The 13,053-nt window shown below is 39.7% G+C and overlaps 1 protein-coding gene across 2 annotated transcripts in view; it reads left to right on the top strand.

Annotated features, from left to right (window-relative positions):
- Positions 1–13,053, top strand: part of CDH11 (cadherin 11) — a 105,067-nt gene that overhangs the window by 69,301 nt on the left and 22,713 nt on the right. For both annotated transcript variants that reach the window (XM_082232300.1, XM_082232299.1), the window contains exons 3-6: positions 4,104–4,514; positions 7,180–7,474; positions 8,137–8,256; positions 11,034–11,201. In XM_082232300.1, the coding sequence (XP_082088426.1) occupies positions 4,287–4,514; positions 7,180–7,474; positions 8,137–8,256; positions 11,034–11,201 (811 nt within the window). In that variant the 5' untranslated portion in view covers positions 4,104–4,286. The remainder of the gene's footprint in view (positions 1–4,103; positions 4,515–7,179; positions 7,475–8,136; positions 8,257–11,033; positions 11,202–13,053) is intronic.

The following is a 13,053-nucleotide window of genomic DNA, read 5'->3' as shown; positions in this document are numbered from 1 at the left end:
AAAAAAAATGGATACAAATAGAAATTGTCTCCTCTAGAGGGAGCTTGTTAAATTGTTGCAGCAGTATAGTTGAGGATGCCACAGCTGTGAGATTAAGACCGTGGGAACAGTCTTTTCTGACCTTGCCTAAAGATGAGCTGGGAGGAAGATTGGGTGCTTGCCTTATGCAAGACAAGTGGCCTGTTGGAACAGATGCATGAGAAGATGGACTTGATGAATGAAAAAATGGATTTGACTGTTGTGGTTAATAACTGTGGACAAACAGAGAACATTGATACAGAAATTATTCAGGGACCAACTCATGAATCAGTACTGACTGGGCAAGAACAGAAGATAATGGAGGAGGATGCGGTTGCACCTCAAATAATACAAATGGAGAGACCCGAGGCCCTACAGGAGCATAAGCCACTGTCATTGAAGATTGAAGTTGGAATGGGCCAGGGGGAATCTGGTGTTGAGGAGGTTCCTAACTTTGGAGAGACCTTGAAATATGTTTTTAAATATTTTTTGGATTTTATTGAGGACTGTGGGGAGTGGGACTTTGGGGAATGGGTGGGTTTGATGAAGGGAGATGGAGACAATTCTGGGTTGGAACCCCCCAGAGAACTACTCCTCAATGAGAAAGGAAAGGAATTAGGAAAGAGACCAACAAAAGACAAGGAAAAGGGCAAGTATAAACAACAACAAGAGGAAATGCAGAAGGGACATGGAAGAGACTTAAGGGCCTCGGACATAAGGCTTCCAGGTTGATGGACTACATGGATTGGACAGTAAGGACTGACACGATCCGAGACCAGGAAGATGAGACGTTGGATGAAGATTGGAAGAAAATTTATAAAGGAAACTTTTTATTTAGGAAATTGGCTAAAAATTAATGAATATTAGGGAAAATGTTGGAATGAAACTATATGACTCTAGCAGAAATGATATCAGGAGTTATGTATATTTGAAAACTAAGATTTAAGCTTTAAGGTATTTTAGGGTAAGATAAGGTTAAATAAATTAAGGCAATTTAAATAACAGAATATGGCGAAAGATGGTAAGGATTTGCTGAGCTAATTATTAAGTTAAACTGTTAAGATAATTTTTTTAACAAAAATTGAGAAAGATGGAAAGAATTTGCTGAAATAATTAATTAAACTAGAATACAAAAAGGGAGGTGTGAGGAGGTCAATGAAACAAGCAAATGGAAGTTACAGATATGTAACTTGGGATCTATGTTGTTTTCTTTTTTCTTGTGTTTTCCATTTTTCTTTTTGTTGTATTGTTGTTTCTTTTTTTTCTTTCTATGTATTACAGTGTTGTTTTTTCAAAAAAAATCTTTATAACTTTGAAACTACTAATAAATATTATTTTTTTATTAAAAAAAACACTTGCTGTTGAAAAGGATACAACTCAGTAATAGAGCATGTAAAGGTTCCAGAGTCATCTCAAAGTTGGGATGGGAAGGAAACCTGTTTGAAACCCTGGAAAGCCATTCCAGTTAGATAAAGCCCAAGCATTTTCTTTTCAGGTCAGTGTCACATGCCATGCTTCTGTTCATAAGCCTGTTCTGTTTCTCCATGAATATGCTTAAACAAACCAGGATGAAAATTCTTACTTAAATACATATTTTGTCTCAAATCGTGCATTTTTCACACACACACACACACACACACACACACATGAATGAATGAATGAATGAGTTTATAGGTGCACTAGAACATTATAGATGTGTTCAAGCCAATGGATAACTAATTTCTATTGTGCCCATTATTCTGGAAAGTGTGGATCAGCTCAGCTAGTTTTAGAATTCACAAAAATAGTTTCTTTCAGCATCCATACTTCTATTAAGTATAAAATATCCTGGGCTAGCTGGATGAGTGGGCAAACTCTGAGTAAGGCAACTTTCTATGCTCCCATAAGGTGTGTTTTCTTGCCCAGATATTTGATAGAAATGTTTGTAAAACCCAGATAGTTGGTGAGGTAAACCGACAGGAATTGCACTTCTCTGTAGGTCAGCTGAAAATAACCCCCGTGTGCTTTCTCCAGACTGAAAACCTCTGTGTTCCATGCTAGAAAGAAACCCTAGGGTACTGTTGTCATGTCAACAAGACCAGATACAACAGGACTTGAAAAGATTCTGGCCCATTCCTTACCCAACAGAGAGAGATTTACAAAGAAAGGGATTGCAGGCAATTACCACATTAAGCCCTAATTAGTAAATTAAGGATAATGGCTTAGATGTGTGGTTAATGTTTTGTGTTTGGTTCTTCATGCCTGAACAACTGATAGTAAACACTTTCATATATCCACACATCTTTTCTATTATTCTAAAGAGTTTCTTGGTAATTACATAATAATCCCAGTAATAAAGTTATACTACATCTTGGCTGTTATTGGAAATATTTGATGATTTTCTTAAACCCTTTTGTTGACGGCATCATTTAAAATTAATGGTCTGTGGAAGAAAATTCACTTGTACGTTTCATTTGTCTTCTTTTAATTTCCTCTTATATCTCTCCCCAATCAAACAAAGATAATGAAGCAGAACACCCAAAGCTTCCCTTTGTATGTACTTTCACATGCCCTGAAATACTCCCTTGTGGTGGCTGGAGGAAACTTGGGAGGAGTTTTGATGTGGACCTTCGCCAATATAGTCCTATTTAGTCACCTTTCTCATGTGGATCGTGTAAGGAGAAGGCCTGCTCTTGTGCTCAGCCAAATTGACCGTAGTTCACCAGCTATGTATTGTCATCCAGTCACATTCTTTGATATTTGGGTTTTACCTGCTGAGTGTGTGACTGGAGTGAAAAGCAACTCAGTAAAGGGTGGGTGCTAATGTTTTATTCTTGTTGGAAAGTAATCGGGTGAAAGTGGAAAGGGCAGTAGTGGTTGATATTTGGCTTTGCTTGCTTCTATGTGTTATAAATATGCACATACAGTGGTAACTCAGGTTAAGTACTTAATTCGTTCCGGAGGTCTGTTCTTAACCTGAAACTGTTCTTAACCTGAAGCACCACTTTAGTTAATGGGGCCTCCTGCTGCCACCGCGCCGCCGGAGCCCGATTTCTGTTCTTATCCTGAAGCAAAGTTCTTAACCTGAAGCACTATTTCTGGGTTAGCGGAATGTGTAACCTGAAGCATATGTAACCTGAAGCGTATGTAACCCGAAGTACCACTGTATATATGACTTTCTATGCACTCTACTTGGTGAGTTGATATCATGGTTCTGCAGCCTTAACTCTGGATGCTTACATTTTGAAAAGGTACTGAGAAGTGGTGAAAGCAAATGCTGACATTAGGTCATGCACATTTGATACAGACAGTAGCATCTGCCTTGCTTGCAAAAGGTCCCAGCATCAATCCTTGGTGTGTCCAGGTAGGGCTGGGAAAGGTTTCTGCCTGAATCCCTGGAGAACCATTGCCAATCAGAGCAAACAATGATGAGCTAGATGGGCCAATGGTCAGACTGTTTTCTGTGGCAGCTTTCTACGCTCTTAGTAGAAAAAACAAACAAAAACAGAAGCAAACTCCACTCTTCAATAATCATGAAAATAACTGTAAATGTTTCTAATAACCCGGTGAATCTAGTACAGGGAAAGAAATCATTCATTATAATTAGAATGCATACCTGCAATTTTAAAGAAGTATTATAATATTCTTTTCCTATTCTACCCGATTTCATTTATTATCTTGCAATCGAAAGGATATACATCATCAAAAAAGAAGGCATAGATGTGCATAAAATCATGCATCTTAATATGTATGTATATATGCACACTGAGAAATAATCACTGTAATTTAAATAGATATGCAATGCATCTCACCATAGTAAGGAAGAGGATAACCAGGTTACTTTGTGTGTCTGCTTAGTTTGCTAACAGTTGATGGACATCTACAAGAGTCTATCTCTCCTTTCTTAAGGCTCTTTATCTTTAAAACAGCTCTGAACCAGGCAACACTCCAAATAGAGGAATGTCATTGTAATGTATGACACATTGGCCATGCTAACTTGCTTCACATGACATATTCGAAATGATAATTAACTTATAATTGACACAGTGGGCGAAATTAGCCTACATTTCTCACCCTCTTTCTTTTTCTCTCTTTCCTCCCTCTAGGAAATAATTTGGGAATCTATCCAGAATTAAAGTGATGCGCTTAAGGAGTGTTTACATCTCATTTATGGAAAAGTACACCTGAAATTTCAAGAGGATTATATTATTCCTTTTTACTCTTCTGGTGGCCCTGTGAGAAGAAGTGTTAGATTTGTGGATACTCTGGTGCCTATACATTAACCAAAAATGAAGGTGGACAACTGTTTACATGCTACCCTTATCTGCCTGGGAATGCTGTGCTTCAGCCTTGCAATAGAGATCGGGAAATTGAATCATTTCAGGCCATCACTCCATGGTCATCATGAAAAAGGAAAGGAAGGGCAAGTTCTCCACCGTTCAAAAAGAGGATGGGTATGGAACCAGTTCTTTGTAATAGAGGAGTATACGGGACCTGATCCTGTTTTAGTGGGAAGGGTAAGAAAGCCTTTATTCTTTATCAGTTGTTGCATTTTACCTCTTTAGGAACTATTAAGCTGCAGTTCTATAAATCTGTGGTCCTCCAGATGTTGTTGGATGTCAGTTCCCATTATCTGCTGCCCCTATATATTCTGCTGCCCCTATATATTCTGCTGCCCCTATATATTCTGCTGCCCCTATATATTCTGCTGCCTGAGGCGGTTGCCTCACCTTGCCTCATAGCTGGGCCAGCCTTGCATCAGAGTCCCTCTGATGCCCTCCCAAGGACCATATTCTCCAGAGACAGAGCTATCTTTTGAAATGTGCACGTCTTTGTATTTTGTAATGCAGTCCTCTAACCAAATAATGTGTCCATTAGAGGAAAGAGTACACAAAAATGCATATATTGGTGAAAATAACATGCAGAAGTGCATTATAGCAAGTAAAATTGCTTGCAAAACGGTGTATATTTGGCAAAACTACATACAAAAATGTACATATTTGGCAACATAAGAGCCAATTCCTGCGGTTTGAGTGGTCTTTGGTCCCCCCAATAAATATTTGAGGGTGTGGGGCCCCCAAAATTGATGAACACTGCCATTCAAATCATATGCATACACTGTGTCATGTGATCAATTATGTGGGGCGGGACTTCCTGCCCCCTGCATATTTTATTCAAGTTGGCACCCCTGTTTGGAAAAGTGTGTGTTAAAATGGTGACAAATCTTTGTAAGGACTTTTTAAATTTAAATATGCCTATTGATGCATTTCAGTTGAAAAAATGAGAGAAAAGGAAATTAACTGAAATTGACCCATCCTAAATTTACCCCTGGATTGAACCTAGAACCTTCTGCATGCAAAGCAGCCAACCCACCATTGAGTGATAGTCCTTCCTCAGTCTTTCTCTGCTTGTCTGTATTCCCCTTTCCAGGGGAAGGTTCTTCGTGTGTATGAGCATGATGGATGATCAACATTTGTGTGGCAACTCACATGACAGAGCACTCAGATGACTTCTCTATCACAAAAGCAGTAGAACCAGACTTTAAAAAGTCATCCTTGATAGAAGAAAACTTGTGTTCATACTTGGGTTGCAGCCTGCATTTGCTCTTACCCAGAATGCAACCTATTTTTCCAAGTTATAACAGAATGATGTAAGCTGCCCTGCTTACATCAAAGGACCTGCACCAGCATTAAACAGCAGGAACGGATTAACCACACTGAGTGACAATTCTTCACTATTGTACCAGCTTGAACATTTGAGGAAGCGAAGATGGTTCCCAGTCTTATACATTACTTTTTTCATATCAATTCACAGAGCCAATGCCTATAAGCATTATGAAAGTGAAGGAAGGCAAGTGGGGCTCCGATTTCATTTTATACTTTAATTGCTTTAGTGCCATTCATTAAAATATCACAATGGGCATTAAGTAGCTGAGAAATTGGAAATGAGGTGGAAGCCAATGGGTGGTTCATTTTTTGCAGCCCCATGCTTCACATATCTCATTTTTTAAAAAGTTCAGATTAAAAAAAGTATCTGATGAATATAAAACCTTTCATAAAAGATACTCTGCTTTTGCCTCTTAATCTCAACAACTAATAATTTTACTTTCTACATTGCCCCCCCCCAAAAAAAAAAATCCCAAGTGCATTTTGAACTAATCCTTAATTCACTTTGTGAATTCTTTCTTCAGGCTATTTAAAATTACTTGCTCATTATATCCATGGCAGAGATGCCCAGAAGCATAATAGAACAGGAGTGTAGAACCTTTTTTCAGCCTAGGATTCCCTTCTGGGCAAACCTTTCTGAGGCCACATGGCAGTGGTGGGCTAAGGGTTAAGGTTTTACTTTGTACAGTAAGCGCTCTCTCTCTCTCTCTCTCTCTCTCTCTCTCTCTCTCTTTCTCTCTCTCTCTCTCTCTCTCTCTCTCTCTCACACACACACACACACACAGCTCTATCCTGCATCCAGACAAGGAAGAGGCTGAGGAGAAGGTGTAGCCTAGGGAGAGTCCCAAGGGCGCCATAGGAAGACACATTGGGTTATCGGACTCTCTGCCCGTGCTACGGAAAATCAGTTTCTGGAAACAAATAAATTCTGAGTACATATCTGGTTTCAGCCCAATAAATTTACAATATATGGGCAAAAGAAATCTGGGAACCCCAAAAATGTCATTAATATGTTCAAGTCAGTGTGTTGATAAAAAGCATCTTCAAATAATAATAATAACAGTAATAGTAGGAGTAGTAATAGTAATGATGACAGTAATAATTTTCTTATTTATACCCCACTCATGTTTGTGGGTTGCCCCAGCTACTCTGGGCAGCTTCCAACATGTATAAAAACATAATGAAACATCAAACATTAAAAACTTCCCAATACAGGGATTAGGAGAAAGGGATTAGAAGAAAAGAAAAAACATGGAGGGCAATGCTATCAGTGACTCCTGATCACAATGTCAGTATTATCTCCAGTATCAGAGGCAACATGTAGCTGAATACCAGGTGTTGGAACTGTTTTTGCACTCCTGTCCTGCTTGCAGACTTCCCAGAAGCATCTAGTTGCTCACTCTGAGAACAGAATGCTGGACTAGATAGGCTTTCAGCCTCATCCATCAAAGCTCTTATGTACTTAACATTTTCTTGGCTTTGAAAACAATATGTGTGTATATCTTGCATTTTGCAGCTTCATTCGGACATCGATTCTGGTGACGGGAACATAAAATACATTCTCTCAGGTGAAGGAGCGGGAATCATTTTTGTCATTGATGACAAATCAGGGAACATCCATGCAACAAAGACACTGGATCGGGAAGAAAGAGCTCAGTACACATTAACGGCACAAGCTGTGGACAGGAATACCAACCGACCTCTGGAACCACCCTCAGAATTCATTGTGAAAGTTCAAGATATCAATGACAACCCCCCTGAATTTTTACATGAAAACTACCATGCCAATGTACCAGAGAGGTCTAATGTAGGTAAGTAACAGAAAACTTGAAATAACAATTAGTTCTCAGGCTGACAAATGAATTTCTAGGACAATCGCTATTGACCTGATCATCAATTATGGTTTACACTTAGGACATGAAATTTTCATTCATGCGTATTTTTCACAAATAGGTTATCCGTGAGTAAACTTGTGTCTTGACTAGGGATGTCAGAGAATTCTGATGAAAGCACCAGTGGGAGCAGAAATTGCCAATTTTAGGTTCTAAACCTCATGTCAAAGAGAAGTCAGTCCAGCAATTACTATACATATAATTGCCAGATACCATGAAATGTTGTTTTTATGAGAGGAAGCCTCTAATAAACACCCCAAATAGTAATATTAAGCAATTGCCAATGAGGTAAAAGGTGATTCAATATAATTTACTGAACATTGTAATTCAAATAATTCATTGGACAGAGATTTCCCATACCACAGCTGGTGGGTAACTAGTGGTGGTTCACTAATAATACCTCATTTAGAGAATTTGGAGTTTTCCAGTGCTTAATTAGTACATAATCTCCCAATCATTTAGTTTTGTTTTTTAAATAAAAATGAATTTTGAAAATGTTCTCCATGCTTAAATCTGACATTTATAGCTGTAACATGCTTACTTAAATCCTGAAATGTATCACCACACCTTTCTGTTTTCAGGTACATCTGTTATTCAGGTGACTGCCTCAGATGCTGATGATCCCACCTATGGAAATAGTGCCAAACTTGTTTACAGCATCCTTGAAGGTCAGCCGTACTTTTCTGTGGAAGCACAGACAGGTGAGCAATTCTTTTTTTGCTACAAAAGAAAGATGCTTCCTGCACTCCCCAGGGTAACCGGAGCAATGCATCTTTACAAATCTGGAAATATGGTGATCAGACCTGAGCATAAATGAAAATCCAGATACTAATTTTTTTTAAAAAAAGAATGGGCATGTCTATCATTCTTTATATTGCTGTGGCAAGTCCTGATACCCTTTAACAGCTGCACCAACATAATGGCATAGAACAGTGGTAGCACATCTGCTTTGCATGTAGAAAGCTCCAGATTAAACCACTGGTACCTCCAGAGAGTCCCATGGACTGCAAGAAGATCAAACCTGTCCATTCTTAAGGGAATCAGCCCTGAGTGCTCACTGGAAGGACAGATCCTGAAGCTGAGTCTCCAATACTTTGGCCACCTCATGAGAAGAGACGACTCCCTGGAAAAGACCCTGATGTTGGGAAAGATTGAGGGCACAAGGAGAAGGGGACGACAGAGGACAAGATGGTTGGACAGTGTTCTCGAAGCTACTAACATGAGTTTGACCAAACTGTGGGAGGCAATGGAAGAGAGGAGTGCCTGGTGTGCTCTCGTCCATGGGGTCACGAAGAGTCGGGCATGACTAAACGACTAAACAACAACAAACAACACCTCCAGACAGGACTCTGAATGTCCTCTGCCTGAAGCCCTGGAGAGTTGCTTCCAGACTGAGCTACATGGACTAATGTCCTGACTCAGTGTAAGATAGTATCCTGTATTCCCAGAAGCTTTCAACCACAGATTCCATAATCAGTGATAACCAGGCTGGGGAAGGCTGCTTTAGAAGAAAGGATGAAGTACCAACAATGGGGGGGAAATACTTCTTCCTATTACCAAAGACCATGTGATTTATCTTTGTAATTTATAGGAGCCTGTCTATAGGAACCTTAAAATCTGCCATTGGGAGCATTTGCTTAGTTCTGACTGAGCAGTAATTAGTGTCCTGGACTTAGACTAAAAATCCAAACTAAAAACATTTTTGAATATGTGCAGTCTGATTTTGCTATAGAGCTGTAGAAGAATCTCTGAGGGGAAATGTCATTTGATTTGTAACACATTCAAGCATTGTGAGAGAGGCACATTCATATTCTGAACCACCTAGTTACAAACTTTGACAGCACCATTACTTTTCAGTTGTAGATACAGTCTGACATTTCATATCAACAACTGGCCCCAGACAATGGTTGTGCAACACGCAATTCACCAAGCAAAAGCCGTCTATTAACAATGTATTTTAGCCTGCCAAATGCTTGGGATGTGCAGACCTGTATTTTTCCTAGTCCGTAACACTTCTGCATGTCTTCACCTCTGTCTATCCCATTTCCACATTTATCTTTGGAGTTGCTTTCTTAAAATACTGAATATATAAATTAAATAAAAATCTACATGAAAAGTCACTTTTAAATATGTATTCTTAACAGACCTCCTTAATTTTAAAGATGTACTTGGTGTTTCTTGAATGGAGAACTGTACTCTAATAAAGTCTGTACTCAAATTTAGAACAGGAACAGAAAGTGTGTCTATATTTAACCAGGATTATTCCGGTAGCATATCCTGGCTTCATCATTGTTCTTCCCTAATATCATGTTTAGAGCTGTTTCTATATGACTTCCAGTTTCTCAAAAGTTTTCTTTCTTCACAAAAGAAACTTCCATTTTTTCTCCCTCTTTCTCAGGGCACTCAATCTTTTTAAAAATATTTTTTGTGGGCACTGGATTGGATTTATCATATTCAGGTCGCTATGGGTGTGTGTGTGCTCCCATTAAACATTTCTCCAGCATTCTGCAGCTTTCCCAGATGCCTATTCTTCCTGATATCAAAAAATCCCCATGGGATAAATTACCTGATAATGTCTTCCCCTGAGCTTTATTTGAAGTATCGTAAGCCAGGCAGGCTTGCTACTGAGTACATGAGTTCAGTGCGGTCACTGGTTTTATTTTAAAGGGAAGTCTAGATCATGGGAGAGTACAGGACTCTAGAGAGATGATTTGTAGGATGAAAGAAAGGACAGTCACATACACCTCTTGGCCACCTTGATAGTAGCCCACCCAGCATAATTTCTCTGAATTTTTTCTCTCCCCTTTCGTAATCTTCAAATACAATCTATTTTCTCATTAACTGGTGCAGAATAGCTGGGAAATGAGAAATTGTTGGCACAGAAATTGACATTGAAATACTTTGTTGTCACTTGTACAACTTGTATACAGTGAGATTACATGAGCACCCCCCACTCAGCTCTCTTAGTCTTAACTCTCCTCGTTTACTGACATACACCCACCAAACTGAAAAGTCAGTTGCCCTGTTGTTATTTTTTCATTCAGCAGCCTAACAGCTCACAGATAGAAGCTGTTCTTTACCCTGTTGGTGTGACTAATCATGCTTCTATATCTTCTGCCTGAGGGGAGCTGATCAAGAAAGTGCCGGCCAGGGTGTGACTCATCCCTGAGAATTTTCCTCACTCTCCTGAGGCAACGTTCTTCCGCTATTTCATCTAGCAGATTCACAGGACAGCCCATAATATCTTGTGCTGGACATACCAGTCACAAGCTCTCACCAAAATCTCCTGATGCAAGGGATAGGATATGAACAGCTGAATATTACCCAGCCCATGTTGGGCTCATTCTCCCCTTGCTGGCAGTTGCTAGCTATGAGGAATCTGGACCAGTGCTGATGCATCTGAATATGTATGGTTCTCAGTGTAGAGCAGATGTCTAAAGAATGTTTTCTGAACCCTCCTTCTGTCTTTTACCTGCAGGTATTATTAGAACTGCCCTTCCCAACATGGACAGAGAAGCAAAGGAAGAATATCATGTTGTCATACAAGCAAAGGACATGGGAGGACACATGGGAGGGCTCTCAGGGACAACCAAAGTGACAATTACACTTACTGATGTCAATGACAACCCGCCAAAGTTCCCGCAGAGTAAGTAAAGAGCATCAGAAGAGCCCTGTTGAATCATACCAAAGGCCTATGCCAGGCATAGGCAAACTCTGGCCCTCCAAATGCTTGGGACTACAATTCCCATCATCCCTGGCCACTGGTCCTGTTAGCTAGGGATGATGGGAATTGTAGTCCCAAACATCTGGAGGGCCGGAGTTTGCCTATGCCTGGCCTGTGCAGTCCAGCATCATCCTCTTTCTCATGGTCAGTGAGATGATTCTGGATAACCCATAAGCAATACCTTTTCCCCACTGTTGCTACACAAACACACACACAAGTCACTAGTATTTGGTGGCATACTACCTATGAACTAGGAGGTTCCTTATAGCCGCCATGGATAATAGCCATTTAGGGATCTATTTCCCTTGCTGTTCCCTTTTAGCAAGCAGTATTCAGTAGTGAACAGACTCTGAAGTTGGTGTTGCAAGCCTTCTTAAGAATAATGCAGTGGGTTAGGTATTCAGAAAATCACTATCAAAGAACACGTGGAATGTCAGCTGGGTATCTTGGCCATCCTGCCTAAGTGCAGTCCTAGAAAGTCTACTCAAAAGTAAAATCTCATTGATCTTAATGGGGACTACATTTAAGTAAGAGTTTCTGGGATCATTGCAGACCAATCCAAAACCAATTAAAAAATGGCATTCTAAAAACAGTTTAAAACTCATTTTTTAAAAATCCTCTGCTTTCAAACTAATTATTTCTGGTTTACCAGGGACATGACTTTAAGCCATCATGTCCCTGGGTAGACCGGAATGGTTTAGGACAAATGGTGTGTGAGACTGACACACCTCACTAAGAAGGGCATTCCACAAGGGAACAAACACTGAGAAGACCCACTGGGCCTCCATGACTGATCTCAGGACCCAATATACATGATAGTGGGGAAAGCACTCTTTTAAGCACTTGGGTACCAAGCTGTTTAGGGCTTGTATGTTAGTGCTAATACTTTGAATCTGGCCTGGTAGCTTAGGCAGAATTTATCAGTATCACTTGAGCTCCTCTGCCTCACCCTTAAATATGTAGACACATCTATATCAAATTGAGTTTAGGAGTCATTATCAAGACACCCTCTTTAAAAAGGGGGGAGGCAAGCTTATTCATAAAAGGATTAAACCACTTCCTAGTGACTCACAGTGAATTGCTGTTTCCCCCCCCCAAAGGCAAGATTAAAACCCAGGGGGAGGTTTTGTGCTTTGTGTCTCACTTTCAAAACATACCGGACAATGATGTTTTAAAAACATACTCCCACTGAGATCAATGGGATGTGGCAAAGACTTTTGTGGAAAGCACTGGAAAAACCTGTTAAATGAGACAGTTGAGACTGCACTGGATGAAAGCAATAAAAATATACTTGATGGGGGGAAAATATCCATTGTAACAAGAGAGGGATGAAAGAAATGGAATCTCACTTCTTCTAGATTGTATATTTATGAGTTTGTGCACACTATGAAACTGACAAGGACACTGTTCTTAAAAGCAATCTCTGTTTAGATTTCATTTCTGTCCCAGTGATGCACAACAATTACATCAGCTGTTTTTCTGTGAATTATCTGACTTTTGGAGGCCCTGATTTCTTAAGTTTTTTGAGGGTTAGGTTGTTGGTTTGGATTGTGAATATCTATGCTCAAAGTATGGCATGTCAAAAATGAAGTGTGAAAACATAATTTTTGGGCCCTGTCCTTCTTTGAAATGCACACAAAAAGAAGGTGTGAATAAATGTTCTGAAACCACCCTGGGAGTTGAAGGTTGTTCTGTGATTTGTTTTTAATGTAATTTTCTCTGGATTTCTGCAGTAACACCTGCAGCATAAATTACAGCCTTCGTGTCACAATAT

This window comes from Podarcis vaucheri (assembly GCF_965113315.1).
Source record: "Podarcis vaucheri genome assembly, chromosome: 7".
Classification (NCBI taxonomy): domain Eukaryota; kingdom Metazoa; phylum Chordata; class Lepidosauria; order Squamata; family Lacertidae; genus Podarcis; species Podarcis vaucheri.
The sequence above is the reverse complement of the archived record's forward strand: the minus strand, read 5'-3'. Positions and strand labels throughout refer to the sequence as shown.